This window comes from Eleutherodactylus coqui, chromosome 2, assembly GCF_035609145.1.
Source record: "Eleutherodactylus coqui strain aEleCoq1 chromosome 2, aEleCoq1.hap1, whole genome shotgun sequence".
Taxonomy (NCBI): domain Eukaryota; kingdom Metazoa; phylum Chordata; class Amphibia; order Anura; family Eleutherodactylidae; genus Eleutherodactylus; species Eleutherodactylus coqui.
Window position 1 is genome coordinate 204,929,151 of NC_089838.1, and position 20,569 is coordinate 204,949,719.

Sequence of the window (20,569 nt, forward strand, 5' to 3'; positions counted from 1 at the left end):
GCAGCCCAGTGTAACGAAAAATTGGTTCAAGTTAAAGTTCCAACGCTTTTAAGCGCATTGAAACTTATAAAAATTGTTCTGAAAAATTATTTGAGTGAGCCTTGTGGCCCTAAGAAAAATTGCCCGTTCAGCGTGATTACGTGAGGTTTCAGGAGGAGGAGCAGGAGGAGGAGGAGGAGGAATATTAGACACAGATTGATGAAGCAGAAATGTCCCCGTTTTGGATGGTGAGAGAGAACGTAGCTTCCATCCGCGGGTGCAGCCTACGTATTGCTTACGTATCGCTGCTGTCCGCTGGTGGAGAACAGAAGTCTGGGGAAATCCAGCCTTTGTTCATCTTGATGAGTGTTAGCCTGTCGGCACTGTCGGTTGACAAGCGGCTACGCTTATCTGTGATGATTCCCCCAGCCGCACTAAACACCCTTTCCGACAAGACGCTAGCCGCAGGACAAGCAAGCACCTCAAGGGCATACAGGGCTAGTTCAGGCCACGTGTCCAGCTTCGACACCCAGTAGTTGTAGGGGGCAGAGGCGTCACCAAGGATGGTCGTGCGATCCGCTACGTACTCCCTCACCATCCTTTTACAGTGCTCCCGCCGACTCAGCCGTGACTGGGGAGCGGTGACACAGTCTTGGTGGGGAGCCATAAAGCTGGCCAGGCCCTTAAAGACTGTTGCACTGCCTGGGATGTACATGCTGCTCGATCTACGCACATCCCCTGCTACCTTGCCCTCGGTACTGCGCCTTCTGCCACTAGCGCTGTCGGCTGGGAATTTTACCATCAGCTTGTCCGCAAGGGTCCTGTGGTATAGCAACACTCTCGAACCCCTTTCCTCTTCGGGAATCAGAGTGGGCAGGTTCTCCTTATACCGTGGATCGAGCAGTGTGTACACCCAGTAATCCGTCGTGGCCAGAATGCGTGCAACGCGAGGGTCACGAGAAAGGCATCCTAACATGAAGTCAGCCATGTGTGCCAGGGTACCTGTACGCAACACATGGCTGTCCTCACTAGGAAGATCACTTTCAGGATCCTCCTCCTCCTCCTCCTCCTCAGGCCAAACACGCTAAAAGGATGACAGGCAATCAGCCGGTGTACCGTCAGCAGCGGCCCAAGCTGTCTCTTCCCCCTCCTCCTCATCCTCCTCATGCTCCTCCTCCTCCTCCTGTACGCGCTGAGAAATAGACAGGAGGGTGCCCTGACTATCCAGCGGCATACTGTCTTCCCCCGCCCCCGTTTCCGAGCGCAAAGCAGCTGCCTTTATGGTTTGCAGGGAATTTCTCAAGATGCATAGCAGAGGAATGGTGACGCTAATGATTGTAGCATCGCCGCTCACCACCTGGGTAGACTCCTCAAAATTACCAAGGACATGGCAGATGTCTGCCAACCAGGCCCACTCTTCTGAAAGGAATTGAGGAGGCTGACTCCCACTGCGCCGCCCATGTTGGAGTTGGTATTCGACTATAGCTCTCCGTTGTTCATAGAGCCTGGCCAACATGTGGAGCGTAGAGTTCCACCGTGTGGGCACGTCGCACAGCAGTCGGTGCACTGGCAGCTTAAAGTGATGTTGCAGGGTGCGCAGGGTGGCAGCGTCCGTGTGGGACTTGCGGAAATGTGCGCAGAGCCGGCGCGCCTTTACGAGCAGGTCTGACAAGCGTGGGTAGCTTTTCAGAAAGCGCTGAACCACCAAATTAAAGACATGGGCCAGGCATGGCACGTGCGTGAGGCTGCCGAGCTGCAGAGCCGCCACCAGGTTACGGCCGTTGTCACACACGACCATGCCCGGTTGGAGGCTCAGCGGCGCAAGCCAGCGGTCGGTCTGCTGTGTCAGACCCTGCAGCAGTTCGTGGGCCGTGTGCCTCTTATCGCCTAAGCTGAGTAGTTTCAGCACGGCCTGCTGACGCTTGCCCACCGCTGTGCTGCCACACCGCGCGACACCGACTGCTGGCGACATGCTGCTGCTAACACATCTTGATTGCGAGACAGAGGAGGAGGAGGAGGAGGAGGAGGGTGCTTTAGTGGAGGAAGCATACACCTCCGCAGATACCAGCACCGAGCTGGGGCCCGCAATTCTGGGGGTGGGTAGGACGTGAGCGGTCCCAGGCTCTGACTCTGTCCCAGCCTCCACTAAATTCACCCAATGTGCCGTCAGGGAGATGTAGTGGCCCTGCCCGCCTGTGCTTGTCCACGTGTCCGTAGTTAAGTGGACCGTGGCAGTAACCGCGTTGGTGAGGGCGCGTACAATGTTGCGGGAGACGTGGTCGTGCAGGGCTGGGACGGCACATCGGGAAAAGTAGTGGCGACTGGGAACTGAGTAGCGCGGGGCCGCCGCCTCCATGATACTTTTGAAGGACTCCGTTTCCACAACCCTATACGGCAGCATCTCAAGGCTGATAAATTTTGCTATGCGGACGGTTAACGTTTGAGCGTGCGGGTGCGTGGCGGCGTACTTGCGCTTGCGCTCCAACAGTTGCGCTAGCGACGGCTGGACTGTGCGGTGCGAGACATTGGAGGATGGGGCCGAGGACAGCGGAGGTGAGGGTGTGGGTGCAGGCCATGAGACGGTCGTGCCTGTGTCCTGAGAGGGGGGTTGCATCTCAGTGGCAGGTTGGGGCACAGGGGGAGAGGCAGCGGTGCAAACCGGAGGCGCTGAACGGCCTTCGTCCCACCTTGCGGGGTGCTTGGCCATCATATGCCTGCGCATGGTGGTGGTGGTGAGGCTGTTGGTGTTGGCTCCCCGGCTGAGCTTTGCGCGACAAAGGTTGCACACCACAGTTCGTCGGTCGTCAGGCGTCTCTGTGAAAAACTGCCAGACCTTAGAGCACCTCGGCCTCTGCAGGGTGGCATGGCGCGAGGGGGCGCTTTGGGAAACACTTGGTGGATTATTCGGTCTGGCCCTGCCTCTACCCCTGGCCACCGCACTGCCTCTTGCAACCTGCCCTGCTGATGCCCTTGACTCCCCCTCTGAAGACCTGTCCTCCTGAGTAAGCGTTGCACACCAGGTGGGGTCAGTCACCTCATCGTCCTGCTGCTCTTCCTCCGAATCCTCTGTGCGCTGCTCCCTCGGACTTACTGCCCTTACTACTACCTCACTGCAAGACAACTGTGTCTGATCGTCATCGTCCTCCTCACCCACAGAAAGTTGTTGAGACAGTTGGCGGAAGTCCCCAGCCTCATCCCCCGGACCCCGGGAACTTTCGAATGGTTGGGCATCAGTGACTATAAACTCCTCTGGTGGGAGAGGAACCGCTGCTGCCCAATCTGAGCAGGGGCCCGAGAACAGTTCCTGGGAGTGTTCCCGCTCCTGAGCAGGTGTCATTGTAGTGGAGTGAGGAGGCTGGGAGGAAGGAGGAGCAGCAGACAGAGGATTCGGATTTGCAGCAGTGGACGGCGCAGAACTGCGTGTTGACGATAGGTTGCTCGAAGCACTTTCTGCCATCCAGGACAGGACCTGCTCACACTGCTCATTTTCTAATAACCGTCTCCCGCGTGGACCCATTAATTGGGCGATGAATGTGGGGACGCCAGAAACGTGCCTCTCTCCTAATCGCGCAGCAGTCGGCTGCGACACACCGGGATCAGGAGCTCGGCCTGTGCCCACACCCTGACTTGTCCCTCCGCGTCCTCGGCCGCGTCCACGTCCTCTAGGCCTACCCCTACCCCTCAGCATGCTGTATTACCAGTGATTTGATTTCACAGGCAGGAAATAAATTGGCGCAAGACTGCAGGCCAAATATAATTTTTGCCCTTTTTGGAAAACGAAAGGCCCCACTGCCTCTAGTGAATGAATAATCTAAGTTTAATAACTGTGCTGTGTCCCTGCTAATGTGTCACAGAACGTGAGGGTAGCAGAGTTACTATAACTCTGGCAGAGCAGGTATTTTTTTCCCAATTAAGGAAAGCAAATGGCGAAGCCAGCAGTAAAGCGTAGCTGGGTGCGTCTGATTTAGCAATGTTGTTCACGCAGCTCACACGTGTCCACAGGCGTTAGGACGGACAGAGGCTGGACAAATAGATTTGTTTTCAGTTTTTTTCCACCAAAAGGCAGCACTGCGTATATTCAATGAACATGAGAAGTTTAATAACTGTGCTGTGTCCCTGCTTATGTGTCACAGAACGTGAGGGTAGCAGAGTTATTAACTGTGGCAGAGCAGGTATTTTTTTCCCAATTAAGGAAAGCAAATGGCGAAGCCAGCAGTAAAGCGTAGCTGGGTGCGTCTGATTTAGCAATGTTGTTCACGCAGCTCACACGTGTCCACAGGCGTTAGGACGGACAGAGGCTGGACAAATAGATTTGTTTTCAGTTTTTTTCCACCAAAAGGCAGCACTGCGTATATTCAATGAACATGAGAAGTTTAATAACTGTGCTGTGTCCCTGCTTATGTGTCACAGAACGTGAGGGTAGCAGAGTTATTATAACTCTGGCAGAGCAGGTATTTTTTTCCCAATTAAGGAAAGCAAATGGCGAAGCCAGCAGTAAAGCGTAGCTGGGTGCGTCTGATTTAGCAATGTTGTTCACGCAGCTCACACGTGTCCACAGGCGTTAGGACGGACAGAGGCTGGACAAATAGATTTGTTTTCAGTTTTTTTCCACCAAAAGGCAGCACTGCGTATATTCAATGAACATGAGAAGTTTAATAACTGTGCTGTGTCCCTGCTTATGTGTCACAGAACGTGAGGGTAGCAGAGTTATTATAACTCTGGCAGAGCAGGTATTTTTTTCCCAATTAAGGAAAGCAAATGGCGAAGCCAGCAGTAAAGCGTAGCTGGGTGCGTATGATTTAGCAATGTTGTTCACGCAGCTCACACGTGTCCACCGGCGTTAGGACGGACAGAGGCAGGACAAATAGAATTATTTTCACTTGTTTTACAAGCAAAAGGCAGCACTGCGTATATTCAATGAATAATAACTGTGTTGTGGCCCTGCCTATACAATTCTTTCCCTGCAGTATCAATGGAGGGTGGAATGCTCTGCAGAGGCGATTTTGAGAAGCCCAAAAAAAATGCAGCACAGCTAACAGCAGCCAGCACAGTACTGCACACGGATAAATATGGCCCTAGAAAGGACCGTTGAGGTTCTTGAAGGCTACACTCACTCCTAACACTCTCCCTGCCTATGCAGCACTTCTGTCCCTAATGCCAGGTGCAACGCTCTGCAGAGCCGATTTTGAGAAGAAAAAAAAATGCCACTGCTAACAGCAGCCAACACACAGCTATCAGTGGCCCTAATAAGGACCTTTGGGGGGTCTTGAAGCCTACACTAACTACCAATTCTTTCCCTACAGCAGCTCCGGTACAAACAGCACTGTCCCTCATCTAACTCACCAGGCATCTGAGGCGAGCCGCGGGAGGGGCCGACTTTTATATTAGGCGAACACCTGATCTTCCCAGCCACTCACAGCAGGGGGGTGGTATAGGGCTTGAACGTCACAGGGGGAAGTTGTAATGCCTTCCCTGTCTTTCAATTGGCCAGAAAAGCGCGCAAACGTCTCAGGGAAGTAAGTGAAAGTAACCAGAACACCGCATGGTGTTCGTTACGAATAACGAACATCCCGAACACCCTAATATTCGCACGAATATCAAGCTCGGACGAACGCGTTCGCTCATCTCTAATCTTTACCTTACCTAGGACAGCATCAATTGAAGATATAGCTACAGCAATTAGAAAAAAAAGTGTTTTTTTTCTCTCTAAGTATTAGAAAGGTAAAAACACATAAAAGAAGAGTACATACCAACACCACACCAACAATTCCAAGCAGGAACATAATGAGAACAGCAGTCAGAGTGACTCCGGTTGGACATATTTAAAATCATATAAATATGCAGCAAATGCAGCTGTCACCTTGCTGCATCTACCAGTCTAATGAAAGACAACAGCTTGTTTAAAATTGTCATCAATAGTGGTGAATAGAGCAAAACAGAGGCGTAACGTGAAGCTCCTGGGCCTTAATGCAAAACCTGTAACAGGGCCCCCAACTATAATGCTTTATTCATAGTACTGGGCTCTCTATATGGAGAAGAGAAGCCTTATGGGCCCCCTAAGGATCCTGGACCCGGGTGCAACCGCATCCCCTGCATCCTCTATAGTTACGCCCCTTGAGCAAAAGAACAAAGATACCTGTAGCTTGAGAGCACATGCAGGACAAATATAATGCTTGTACAGGCGGAAGGGAAGGTCGAATAAAACCAGCAATCTGTAGAAATACAAACAGAAAACAGTATTGCTACAACTAGTAACAGAACGAGAAACACAGCAAGTGACACATATTAACATTTGATGTCTAACCTTTTAACAATAGTAACACCCCTCTGGTTTCGTTGGAAAAAGAGAGGTTAACTGTGTCCAGTATCCAACTATCCAGGCCTTTCACAGCTTTTGGCGACATAAAGAAATCTACAAGTACAAACTGAAAGAAACAATATTGTTAGCTGTATAGGGTAGTCTGGTGGAGGGGGGGGGGGTGTTGCTACTTTTGGAGGGCACCACATAGGTATAGGAAGTCTTACATAGGCTATACAATGCTCCTTGGGAAAAAAAGTCATGCAAATCAGTGATGGAATAATCTTCCACAGCATTACCTATTGGAATGGTAGCTATCTTATGACTCAATAGCCAACCTTTTAACAGTCTTGGCAATATGACTAGGGATATACGCAAGCCAGAATACATACAGCTGTTTCAAGGTTATTGCCACTCATCAGTGTACAGTAGGATTCTGGCTAGCTAGGTGAGAGGCCATCAATGTAAGTCCTCGGGCGGAGGGATAAGGTTTCTCCTCGTGGAGAGGGTGTAGAGAACCAGAATCCTTCTGTACACGGATGGGGGGCAATAACCCCCAAACATCTGGATGTACATGGATATGCTGGCTTGGATTATATCCCTAGTCATATTGCAAGGCCTGTTGCAAGGTTGAATATTGACTCACAAGGTACCTACCATTCTAAAAGATCATGCTATGGAGGATTATTTCATCACTGTATAGGGTAGAAAATGGTCCCAGAGGCCTTGAGTCAGCTGCAAAGCTCCATCTTCTTATCGGCAATATTTTTCCATGTCATGTTCTTTCTACTGAAATTCTGGCTAGCTTCTATTATTACTTATATTCTGGCCATTCTTATATGATTTTATTAACCAGCAATATGGATAGACAAAGTTTGTGTGAAACATACATTGTACAAACAGATCAAACAGAGCACCGCTGTCACTATCATCCTGGTGGGAAATTTAAAATGTGTATCCCATTTATAGATCTTGCATCTTTGTGAAGGATTACGCTCATTCCTATATAAAGAAAAGAAAGAATATATATATGAGGGCAACAAGAAGAAAAGATGGACGTGTAAGTAGAAGGTTGAGCCTATATTTCATCATGTTCTCGTGAAGATGAACAACCATTCATACTTATCAACCAGGTGCTATTGAATTGCTAAACCATTACATCAATGCAAGTAACTAAGACACAAAGGCCCACAGTTATGCAACTGGGTATTCCAGGTTGTATCATAAGCCTTACCACTAAAATGTCATAAGTAATGACATGCGATATTTAAGCTATAAAAATGTCAACTTTTCTTGTTGATCTTAGTGTCAGATGAGAAAAGTAGGTGTTGTGTCCCAGAGAGGGCAGGGTTTAGACCACTGGTATAAAAAAATGCAATTTTTAGAAATGTAGGACAACTCTGATCAGAAGGTTCCAGTGTGCATTAATTATCAGAATCCACATACATGCATAGATGTTTGCTATATATTATAATGAAAGAGAATGCTGGGTTATGTTTGCTAATATCACAGTATTGCTGATTTTTTTTCAATCCAAGCACACTCACATTTCAGGAGCAGATTGTAAGAGATGCCTGACATAGTTGGTCAAGTGCTGCGGTAACAAAGGCTCCTCTTCCTCCTATGATAACATTTACAAGCCACATTTGTCATATTGAATAAAATATGTATAAATATTTCCATACTGTCTGATATAAGAGACATGGAAAGGGGGCAGCACTGCCACGGGCAAAATTTATCTTCTTTCCAACTACCTTTCTTTCCATCTTTCTGTATAGTGAGAGAGCTGCCACTATGAACAGTTGTAGAAACCTCCCCGTCAGAAACAGACAGCAGGCTAGAGATGGGACTGGTGTGAAGACCAGGATGATCGAATCCTGCAGAGGAGATAATGCTCGATGTTTAATGAATCATTATGGTTCAAAAGTATTTTATTCAACTGCATCGTTCAAAACAGAGTGTACAAGAGATCATAAAATTGCAATAAAGGTAACCTAAACACACACCCAGAGGCGTAACTTGAAGATTCAGGGCCCCAATGCAAAATCTGTAACAGGGCCCCCAACTATAATGCTTTATTCATACTACTAGGCTCCCTGTATTGAATAGAGAGGCCTTATGGGCCCCCCAAGGGTCCTGGGCCCGGGTGCAACCGCACCCCCTGCAACCCCTATAGTTACGCCCCTGCACACACCCATTTCTGTATTAATTTCAAGAAAAGCTCATCTACTTTATGCAGCGACTTTAATATTGACTCCAGTCTATGACCACAGATCCACTAGAATAGAAAAAAATAAAGAAAGAAAGGGAATATAAAAACCCGAAACAAGAGAGAAGAGGAAAGGGACCAAGGGTAATAGGAATGATTTGTCCGACATAGTCAGGTGTTTGCAGTAGGCATGACATTCAATCATGCACAGAAATTCCAAACTAGGTAGATAATGGTTATGAAGTGCATGTAGTAAAAGTTAAATACTATTTCACAGCTCAATGGCTAATCTGATAATAAATATTCCTTCTGTATGATGGTTTGTTACTATGGAAACATTACTTTAGAGATAACAACTAGATATTATAATTCATAATTGTGGCTATAGAATGGAAAAAAACTCACATGACCAAATCCCTGACACTGAAGGATATTTGCCAGTTGCACACAAAACCTGCAAGGATATTATTATAATGCATTAGTTTTCTGTTTTCTAGATACATATAAAGTAAAAAAAGTTGAAATATATAGAAATAATTAAGTCACATTGGTTTGTTATATGCCTTCACAATTAATTTAAAGGTAGGAGGGCCTGATTCCTATTCAACCTTGCTTTGCATCACTTGCAGATAAAAATTGCAGTGTAACTCTTCTCCCCCCCCCCCCCCAACTCATTTCTAAACATGTGGTGCCTCTGTGTCCACCTAAGCTGGACCCCTCTATACACAGACTTCTTAGCACCCACAGGGGCTACTTGCTTCCATATTAGAAATGGATCATTTGACTACATTGACACAAACTTTGTGCTAGAATTAGTACATCCTCAGTTATTTTCAGAAACTTAGTTTTTATTTTAAGCATTCTATTAACTTGATACAACTGATATTCTAGAGAATCAGTAGCATTTTTTTCTGTTGACAGCATTATTTGTTGTGCTAGTGGCGTACTGTATTTCCTGTGTGTACCGCAAAATTCTGCGATATAGCAAAAAAACTCTGTGAAAACAAAATTATATATAGTCTATCTAAAATCCGCGATGCACTGAAGCCGCAATCATTGAACCACGATATAGCAAGGGATTGACTTCAATGGAAGTTGTCCACACGGAATCTGTGCACAAATAGTACATGCCTTTATTTTTCCTACGCGAGCGGAAAATCACAATTGACTTCCACTTGTGTGGAGAAAAAAGTGTTTTTCAGTAGCATGTTATGGGCAGTATTTGCTGTGGAATCCGGAGGCGGACGCCCACTCTGGATTCCATAATGCAAATCCACTCATGTGTAGCCAGCCTAAAACAGCCAATTCTGTATCATCAAAAATAGGGATTCTTTACTGTAAGAGCAGTGAGACTATGGAATTCTCAGCCATACGACGTTATAAATGGTTGATTCACTGAATACATTCTAGAGAGGACTGGATGCCTTTCTTGAAATAGCCATATCATCCAGGTTATATATGCTAGATTTCTGGAGATGCGTCATTGATCCAGGGCTTTATTCTTATTGCACTACTTGAAATCAGGAAGGAAATGTTCCCCTTATAATTGGGCAATTCGCACACAAGCTCTATACACAAGCTTCCTAGCACCCACAGGGGCTACTTGCTTCCATATTAGAAATGGATAGTTTGACTACATTGACACAAATTTTGTGCTAGAATTAGTACCTCAGTTATTTTCAGAAACTTTTAGTTTTTATCTTAAGCATTCTATCAACTTGATACAACTGTGAATGTAGCATTTTTTTCTGTTGACAACATTTGCCTCATTGTACAGGGACAAATATTAGCAGTAATAGACCTTGCTATCACTTACCAGCAAAGAGAGTAGCAGAATCCTAGGGTTGAACCTACAAGTCTGTGGTTTGTTGATAAGCAGGCAAAGAAAGGATAATAATCCATCCCAACCTCCAGCGCAGAAAGAAGATAGACAAGAGCTAAGCACAAAGGCATTAGTAGAGAACAGTTAATTAGAAGTTAAAAACAATAAACAGTACTGTATACACACATATATCAAAGGTGCTGACTTTGCTAATAGAGCCTCAAAGGGCGTTGTCTGAGTTATGTAAAAGGCATCTCAACTAGGCTTCTGGTGGCTTGGGGTCTCTGCTGTGCTGTTTGTTTACAGGCTGCAGTCTGCCTGTAATGTCTCGTAAACATGCTGCTGCAGCCAATGACAGCGCTCAGCGATTATCCCAGAGTGTTGTCATTGGCTGCAGTAGCTTGTTGAAGATGGCTCAGGCTGAACTGTAAAGATGACATCAGCAGGGAGACCTGGAGCTGCCAGCAGGGGGTGAGCAGGGAAGGTGAGTACTAGCTGCTTTGTTATTTTACATCATGGGGGACCTTTGCATAATTCGAGCAACCCCTTTTAAAAGAATTTTATTTTTGTGATGGGTTGACTAAAATTTTCAGAGAGGGCGGAGTATCTTTTAAGCATATTATTATGCCCAAGGACTTGAAGTAGTATACATACCTTTGGCCCAGGTTGGTGCAGTAAAGTTAAAGTAATTTGAATATTCATGAAAGAACAATTGAAAAACTGTTGTAGCAGTGGCTCCACATGCGGCCCCGTAAGACCATCTATTTGAGTAACTGCTTATGAAATTCACAGGCCTAAAACACAGAGCACAGTTACAAGATATTCATAATAGCCACTAATATTTACGAATAGCAGAGTTGATGACCAACAGAAAGGTAAAGGGGACTTACACAACAATGCCAAATCTTTTGCCCAGTGGGATTTTTCCTATAGTTCTGTCATGTTTTGCCTTTCGTTGTAGATAGGATAATGTAATCGTAATGAAGACCTAAAGAGCATAGACATTTTATAGGAGGGGGTTTTATTTGTAATTCCATGCGGGGACTAAAAGATTGCATTGTATACGCAGTTCTATCTGTGCGCAGGATGTTCTAGATCCGGAGGTGAGCATATATAGTTCTGTGGGAAAAGATTTAGTAGAACTTGTATTTTAGTCATTTAAATCCCTGGCTATTCTGGACATAGAGGTCCAGTGGGCGGTCCTATCAGTGAGTGACAGCTATATTGCTATATAGAGTCATACAGGAAAGACTGTTATTCGCTAAATAAGGCCACCTACTGGGCTTCTGAGCTCGGAATGAGAAGGTATTTAAGAGAATAAAATACAGGCTATACTGAATCTTTTCTCCCCTATATAACAATCTATATCATGTGGCAGATCATATGACCAACGTGACAGGTTGCCTTTAATAGAGCAAGGCCTCCCATTAGTATATTGTACTTGTACTTTCTACAAAGAATTTGCAACACTGTGTGAGGGATTAGCATCAGGTTAGGTTTAGGGTTAGGTATAGGGTTAGGTTTAGGGTTAGTGTTTAGGGTTAGGGTTAGGGTTAGTGTTTAGGGTTAGTTTTAGGGTTGGGGTTAGGTTTAGTTAACCCTAAACCTAACCCAGTGCTGCTTAAGTGTAGTGTGTAGTGCACGTCTGCTTAACTGTTGTGTGTAGTGCACACGGCTGCTGAAGGCAATCCGCGTGCACGCTGTGTAGTCATGTGGTGCCGATTCCAGCCAGCTGATTGGCTGAATGCGCCGCGCCGGAGAACTGCGGCTGAAAAGGGTAATATGCCCTCAGGACAGCTCAACAATATCTGATTGGTCAGGATCTGCCACTTGGGATCCTGATGATCAGCTGTTTGGAGTTTTTATGTGAGTGCTACTATTACTTCATTGCATACCAAGCACAACGCTGTACATTTCATAGCAGCTGTACCTAGTATTGCAGCTCAATCCCATTCAGCTGAACGGGACGGAGCTGCTGGCAAGCCATGTGACCAATGAATGTGATATTACAGGCGTGAGAAGAGGCCACGGCCTCCTAAATCAGCTGGTTTGCCAGGCTCCCTAGTGGCAGACCGCCAACAATCTGATATAGATGACCTATCCTGATGATAGGACAAATATATGATAGCTCTGAAAAACCTCTCATTTAAACTGATCCAAGTAGTCTCCTATATCTTATGTGTTAAAGAACCTGGAACACAGCTGAGTACATGACATAGAATGGTTTCTCACATTGACTTACTGCAGGGATCAGAGAATAGTGGACAAAGAGGTCCATTCGAATAAATTTGAGACAAGTGCCCGAAGTTTGACTGTTGGTGTAGTCATCGTAGACATTGGAGGTATTTAAACTTAAGAAAGAAAAGAACAGCACATATTAAACATTGTCATTGTTAATTGCTTATACAATGTTCAATCATTTATCAGTAGCAATATTTTTTATAGCACCCTGACCTGGAAATAGAAATAAAAAAAGAAAGATAAGACTAAATTTATGAAAATATCCTGAAGATAAATTCACCAACGCATAGGGCAAGATACGAATGTAAAAAATATCTATTCACTTAGCAAGCCCAAACAGCAATTTTGCTTTCTCAGCTCTTTCCACAACGCCTTTAAACTTCAAAGAAGAGGACCTGTACTCCCAATAGTTGAGGGTCCCAGAGGTGGAAACCCCACTTATCAGCCATTGATGGCATATCATGTGGATACAAGCATTTAACATGAGAATACCTGTTAATCAGAGAAGAACATTATTAACCACTTAGGAACAGCTCAGAAAAAAAAAAAGAGTGCCTGAAAGTTGAAAATTATTATTCTCTTTTCTTTAAGGCTTCTTTTTGTCACATAACTATAAGCAGAACAAGGATGTTTCAGGCTGTTATATGGCCCTTCTTAACCCCCAGCAGTTTTGGAAGAGCCCTGTCTGAAAAGGACATAACAGTTTTGGATGAACAGAGCTCATTATATTTGAAACAACTGTAGCTCTGGTTCTATCAGGACTACGGACATGCTTTTGGTATAATTGAAAAGTGAAGACTCTTGGTTTTAAAATACACATCAGTGGCCCTTAGAGAACCAGAGCTACAGCTGTCTGAAGTGATGTAAGGAATACTGAATACTGGGTTTTCAATCCCCTCCATCAGAGAGCTTATTTGTCCTCTGATTGTCACATAGGGGGTTTTCCCCATAAAAGGAGTGAAATGATGAGGACTCGTTCATCTATTCACTCCTTTAATTCATTGTTGACTGTGGGCATCTAAACGTTATAACAAGAGAACTTTAAAAAAATCCTTTACACTAGGCTTTATATATTGAAAAAATAAACAAAAAACCCCAAAAAACTACACATAACTGGCCCTCCAATCCAAAATCTCCATGGCCTCCCTGAGTAACAATTTCACAAACATATTGTAAAAATACTACATCTAACTACAGCTTTTTGTTTATCACTGTAGGTGCTCTTATCCCTAATCCCTGCCTCAAGTCTCACAGACACTGGCTATGGAGTTATCATCTTAAAGTGTCTCTGGCATGCATTGGGGTCATGACGTCCCCCCACACCTCCTACTTTCTATAGTTGCGATCCCCATCTGTCTTTCATATGCAGCAAAACCTGCATCTCCTTCTGTCCTGGTTTGGCTGTTACTGCTGCCTGAAGATTGCACTTACATGTGAATGACCCACTTTTTAAAGGGCCAGTATGCAACCATTTTTCAAGTCCCTGGCTATTACAGATATGTTCCCGTTTTTTTTAGGATGCTTTCCCACGGGCTACAAAATCTATCTACAAAATCATCACTACAAAAACGCATGTATATGAAGCCCATGGTTTCCTATGGGTTCTTTCAGGCTACAAAACATCTCTCATGTGAATGAACCTATTGGAAACCACGGGCTTCACATACATGTGTTTTGTAGCAATGATTTTGTAGCAAGATTTTGTTGCCCGCATGAAAGATGCCTTAAAGTACCCTACCGCCCTGCTTCACGCTAACAGGTACCTAAGCAATTAGTCTCCTAGCATACAAAGGTCTAATAGTGTTCTGTCTGCTCTCCTGGTTTGGATCTGTGAATGTTCCACTCAGCTAACCTGGCTTCTCACCTCCTGATTTTGACTTGTTTATTGAGCCTATTTACTTTGTATGCTGCTTATCCTAACCCTTGGCCCATTTCATTGTTAGAAAATTATTCAACCGGTTATCTCTGTCAACAACTTCAGGTACTGCATTATGGTAGTTCTGTCTCAGTTGCTCCAGCAGCTACATAATCAAGACAATTTCTGGGGTAATGGTTTGGGGTCATCCATAGCAAAGACCAGATCTCAACTGGTGGGGTTGATTAGGAAGCTAGCTGGGTGACAGAAGGTGGGGTAGAGAGGAGAGATCCAGGGAGGCTAATCCTGAACTGGCACACCCCAACAAGTCATGTTTTCTGACTAACAGGAGATTGTCTGCTCCAGTAAGAGATAATGGAGTGCAGGGCAGAGAAGACAGGTCCTGGAAGTTGGGGACCCTATTAAGGGGAGAGACAGGGCACTCTGTTACAAAGACTGGGACCATTGAACAGTGTGTTGACTTCCTGGTGCTCAAATTCCACACATCTCAGATTACTCTGAGAACGCAGTAGTCATATGCCATACTGACACCAATGACAAAGTTAGCTAAGTAAAAGGTTCTTAAAAACCTAGACTGTAGGCTTAGGGCAAGAATTTCCAAAGAAGTATTTTTTGAAATATGACCTTTATCACGTATCACACCAGAAAAGCAGAGGAAGATTAGGGAGGTAAACATTGACTCGAGTGCTGGTGTAGGAAAAATTGGTTATGCATATCCAGTTGACTGGTGACACACCTGATATCAGACAGGAGCTCCCCATCAACAAAAGTGACAAAATGGGCTTCTTCAAGGTAGAATAGGAATCCCGTGCTTGACCATCAAGGCCTGGTGAATGAAGTTCCTGGCAGTGCCAGAGTCCAGGTATGCTTCCATATAGAAATGGGAGTCCCCACAGGTCAAATGCAGGTAGTAGAAACTTTGGAGAGGAAACTTTGGAGGGCAGCATCTCCCACTCGTGCTAGGTGGCTGAATTTCCTGGCTTTACTGGGAATGATCTCAGGAAATGTCCATCACTTCCACAATACAGACAAAGGTTTTGCATTCGCCTTCTCAGTTATTTTGACTGCTAGACTCCGAGTTGGGAAGGAATTTTTTCCCCTAAAATGAGGAAAGTTGGCTTCTTCCCCATGGTGATTTTTTTTTTGCCTTCCTCTGGATCAACATTGCAGAATAGTAGACTGAACTGAATAGGCATATGTATTTTTTCAGCCTTACATACTATATAATTCCTGAATAAATGGTCAGCCTGTTCTTTCAGCTACAGCATAACGGTTTGTTCACATTATTATCTTAGCCCCTTAGTGACGGCCCTATAGTGTTTTTACATCCTGCAGATGCAGGACGTATATGAAGGGCGATCAGAGGGTGACCGCCCTGATTACATCCCGGGTTACAGCTGACACCTGGTGGCAACAGATGTCAGAGCTGCACGGCACATCAGGGCTGTTAACCTTTTAAAGGTTGCTGTCAATTCTGACAGCGGCATTTAAATCCCCAGAATGATGTACGATTTAAATCCCCTGAACAGGGTGCCACAAAGCTCTGTCCTAGGCCCAGTGTTCAACATTTTTATAAATGATCTAGAGAAAGGAATTGATGGGAAACTGATTTAAATCCCCCGAACAGGATATCACAGTGCTCCGTCCTAGGCCCAGTATTGTTCAACATTTTTATAAATCATATGGAGGAAGGAATTGATGGGAAATTGATCAAATTTGCTGACAACACAAAGCTAGGAGGGATAGCTAACACATGGGAAGAGAGGGAGAGTATTCAAAAAGATCTAGACTACCTTGAACAGTGGGCGACGACTAACAGAATGGTATTTAACAAGGAGAAATGCAAAGTCTACATCTGGGCAAGAAAAATGAAAAAAGGACATGCAGAATGGAAGGAATTGGGCTAAGCAGCAGCACAAGTGAAAAAGACTTGGGTATACTAATAGATCATAGACTGAACATGAGTCGACAATGTGATGCAGCAACCAAAAAGGCAAACACAATTCTGGGATGTATTAAGAGAAGCATAGAGTCTAGATAATGTGAGGAAATTATCCCCTCTACTCTTCCTTAGGGCTCTTGCACAGTTGCGTTTTTCTTGCACATTTTTTTCACGCGATATCGCTGTTTTTTTTATGTTTCAAAGAGTTTTATTGAAATTGAATTTAAAGTTGGCAACACTCTGCCTCACAGACCCCAAGCAGGGGGAAAAGTTCAATATTGGAGAACAGAGTATGATGAATTAAGATTAACATAGATCGTCAATTTTAATAGAACAGAGGGGGAGGTAAAGGTGAAGGGGGAAAGGAAGTTGTTGTGATAGGCTAGGTGGTGCTTAGGAGACGGGGGGGGGGGGGAATGGGAAAAATAGAAAGGAAAGAAATAAAAGGGTAAAAACGTCAAGAACATTAACAATGAACAGGGTACATTTTTCATAAGTAGATTTAGGCTAATCAACATCTCGTCTTATTTCTCACTAGAAGGAGGGAACCATATCCCAACATCTTTTTCTTGATTGTGCATGTGGGTGTAGGGTTGTTCTAATGGCTGGTTTATTATTATTTTGTGGTGTGTTTTCTGAGGATTCTGCCTATAGTCTCACAATGTAGTTTAAATTCCGTGCATTTGTGTGGGATATCCAGGGGCTCCACACCTTTTCAAAAAGCGGGACAGTGTCATGTCGTATGGCTATGAGTTTTCCATTTATCATAGTTTTGTTGATGCGAGCTGCTAAGAATTCATATGGGAGCGTTGGTTTGCGCCACTGCCGTGCTATCAATATTCGGGCTGACATTGTGATGTGTAGTAGTAGTTTAAAGGGAGCGTTACGCATTCCTTTGGGTTTGTCTCCCAGGAGTAGCACGAAGGGGTTGAGTCTGAGAGTCGTCCCAGTCACTTTAGCTATAAGGTGGGAGACCCTTTTCCAAAAGGTTTGCGCCACCGGGCATGTCTACCAAATGTGGAGTTGAGAACCCCCTTCGTTGCATCCTCGGAAGCAGGTATTTGGTATCTCTGGGTAGATTGCGTTTAATCTCTCCGGGACCAAATATGCCCAATGCAGGACCTTTATTGAGGTTTCTGTCAAGGATACTTGCCAGCTGTTTTTGCTTATATTTTCACAGCAGTGATGCCAACACTCCAATGTTAAAGATGTATTTAAGTCCGATTCCCATTGTAGCATGAAGGGGTGTTTGGAGTCTTGCAGTGTCTTGTTAAGCATGTTGTAGAAATGCGAGAGAGTTCATGGGTGTGTGGGGCAGAATTTGCATATGGCTTCCATGGGGGTCATTTTGGTCTTAGTTGAGGGAGGTAGTATGGAGGACCAGAAATGGAAAATTTGTAGCTTTCTCCACCATTCCTGTGGTGGTGGCCTGTGCTGGCTGGTGAAGGTGGGCATTGAAATCAGTTTGTTGTGTATGAGAAAATTGTACAGAGATGTTAAGTTTTTTGTTTTCCACCATATGAATTGCGACACTTCTAGACCCGGGGGGAATTCTGGGTTATGTAGTAGTGGAGTAAGTGGAGATGGGGTGTTTGTAGGGTTCAGTTTGAATCTGGTTTGTCTCCATAGTAAAATGGAGAAAAAGGTGAAAGGAGCATGTGTTCTAAAGCTAGGCGGGGGAGGGGCCTTAGTCCAGAGGGGAGAATTGTGATTCCTCTATGAAGGGCCACAATGGGGCCTGGCGTCCTGCAAATACAGGTGGAATCTGTGCTAGACGGGCGGCTTTATAGTATTTAAGGATGCAGGGTACCGATAAGCCTCCATATTTTTTGTGTAGACACATTATAGGTTTTGAAATTCTGGGGCGTTTATTTGCCCATATAAAGGTGAGTATTTTTTTTGGAATGCATTAAGGGTTGAGGTTGGGACTGGGATGGGTAGGGTTCTGAATAGGTAGAGTAGTTTGGGTAATAAGGTCATTTTAATGCTATGTATACGGCCAGTCCATGAAAGATAAGGGCAATCCCATCTCTCTAAGTCAAGTTCTAATTGGCGGAATAGTGGTTCGTAATTGTGCTTATATAGGGAGTCTAGTGTACTAGTGAGTTTTATCCCCAGGTATAGTAGATAGTTGCATTTTGAATTGGAAGTTGGTTTCAATTAGTTTTTGTGTATTAATGCTGGTGTTGCAGTGGAGGATTTCTGATTTTGTCTGATTGATTTTGAGTCCGGAGATATGGCTAAATTTTTTAAGTAGTTCTAGCAGATTGGGTAGGGATGTTAGTGGGTTGGTTATGGTTAGGAGAAGGTCATCGGCAAATAAACTCAGTTTGTTGTTGGTGGTATCTCGTATGGCAATTGCCAATGGTTCCATTGCTAGTGCGAATAATGCAGGTGAGAGAGGGCATCCTTGTCGGGTGCCTCTCAGGATTTGTATTGGGGTAGGCTGGGTTGATGGGATTTTGAGGTAAGAGGTTGGTTTAGAATAGAATGCTGATATGATTTTTAAGAATGGGCCAGTAAATCCCATTTTATTGAGAACTGAATGAAGGTAGGACCATGACAGGGACTCAAAGGCTTTCTCTATGTCTAGAGCTATTACCGACATAGGGGTTTTGGTGTTATTTGCGTTGTGGATGAGATTGAGGATTTTTCTTACGTTGTCGGGGGCTTGTCTTCCTGGGATGAAGCCCACTTGGTCTCGGTGAATTAATAAGGGAAGTAGCCTGTTTATCCTGCTCGCTATGATGGAGGTGAAGAGTTTTAGCTCTATATTAAGGAGATGGGTCTATAATTCGAGGGGATAGTATGGTCTTTTCCAGGCTTTGGGATGGTTGTGATTAGGGCTTGCAAAAAGTCTGCATGGATATGGCCTTTGCGGAGAATGCGGTTGAATAATGTTGTTAAATGGGGTTTTAGTAGAGGGGCAAATTTTTTTATAGTATAGAGACGTAAATCCATCCGGCCCTGGAGCTTTACCTCGCTTCAGACGTTTAATCGCCCAGTCTGTGTCCTCATCGATTATTAAGGCATTTAGGTCTAATAGGCCAGATTCCGACAGATGGGGTAGATTTAGTTGGGAGAAGAATTCCGTGGCGATGTTTTCTGTTTCTGCTTGTTGATGTTTATATAGATTTTGATAATATTGGTGAAAGGTTTTGTACATTTTATCAGGGTTAGAGGTGATTTGGCCTCGCTGCGGTTTGATTTTGTGAATTGTGTTGATGGTTTGTTTTTCCCTCAATTTTCTTGCCAAGAGTTTGCCTGGTTTGTTTGCATACCGATAGTATGTTGCCTGTGTCCAGGCCAGTGCTCTTTCTGTTTTGTGGGACAGCAATACGTTTAGTTCTAGTCTGGTGTCTTGTATGGCTTTTCTTAAGTAAGGAGAGGGGTGTTGTGTGTAGGCGATTTCAAGTTTACGTATTTTGTGTTCCAGTGCTAGTTGGATTTTAGCTTTCTCTCTTTTCTTCTGCGAGGCCATGGCAATCAGAGTACCTCGTATTACGGGTTTGTGGGCTAACCATCGGATGTCTGGTTCTGTGTCCTCTGATGTGTTATGGTGGAAATATTCTTCGAGCCTCTGCTGTAGCAAGGTAGCTGATACTGGATTAGTGAGGAGAGCCTCGTTTAATCTCCATGTATAAGGGATTCTTGTTTGAGGGGACAGCGGAAATTCGGCTAAGACTGCGTCATGGTCTGACCATGCGGTGACCAGGTAGCGGGAGAAAGATAGTAAGGGCAGGGTCAGGGAATTTGTGAGGATCCAGTCTAGCCTATAGTGATCTTTGTGCGCTGGCGAGAAATAGGTGTATCCTCTCTTGACCTGGTTAAATTCCCAGGTGTCCGCTAGTGTTAGTGTCTGGAATATTTCCTTGAGCCTCTTTCTCTGTCTTTTGTCTCTTGTGTGTGTGTGTGTGGGGGGGGGGGGGGTTGCAGAGGTGGAGTCGATACTGGGGTCCTTAGTAAAATTAAAGTCTCCGCACCATATTAATCTGGTGTATTCTAAGGAAATAAGGATGTCGCAGATCTCTAGTAAAAATGTCTGCTGCTGCCAATCGTGGCCGGCCTTCACTTCCGGTCGGCCGTGCTTATAAATTTAGCCCGGGGATGCGCCCGGTCCGGTAGGCCGCAAAATCGCGGTTTCAGCTAGAGACCCGTGGGAGGTCTCGTTTTAAAGCCCAGGGCCCGGTGGTTCTAGCGGT

The 20,569-nt window shown here is 44.9% G+C and overlaps 1 protein-coding gene across 1 annotated transcript in view; it reads right to left on the reverse strand.

Moving 5' to 3' along the window:
* The window catches only part of LOC136610064 (stimulated by retinoic acid gene 6 protein-like), a 35,449-nt gene extending 15,601 nt beyond the window's left edge, over positions 1-19,848 (reverse strand). Inside the window, exons 1-13 of the mRNA XM_066589331.1 lie at positions 19,347-19,848; positions 12,873-13,041; positions 12,757-12,762; positions 12,551-12,659; positions 11,199-11,296; positions 10,963-11,102; positions 10,303-10,423; positions 8,892-8,940; positions 8,032-8,154; positions 7,825-7,898; positions 7,168-7,279; positions 6,284-6,404; positions 6,116-6,191 (exon numbers count right to left, since the gene is read on the reverse strand). Coding sequence (XP_066445428.1) covers positions 6,116-6,191; positions 6,284-6,404; positions 7,168-7,279; positions 7,825-7,898; positions 8,032-8,154; positions 8,892-8,940; positions 10,303-10,423; positions 10,963-11,102; positions 11,199-11,296; positions 12,551-12,659; positions 12,757-12,762; positions 12,873-13,041; positions 19,347-19,848 — 1,700 coding nt within the window. The remainder of the gene's footprint in view (positions 1-6,115; positions 6,192-6,283; positions 6,405-7,167; positions 7,280-7,824; positions 7,899-8,031; positions 8,155-8,891; positions 8,941-10,302; positions 10,424-10,962; positions 11,103-11,198; positions 11,297-12,550; positions 12,660-12,756; positions 12,763-12,872; positions 13,042-19,346) is intronic.
* Between the last annotated feature and the right edge of the window lie 721 nt (positions 19,849-20,569).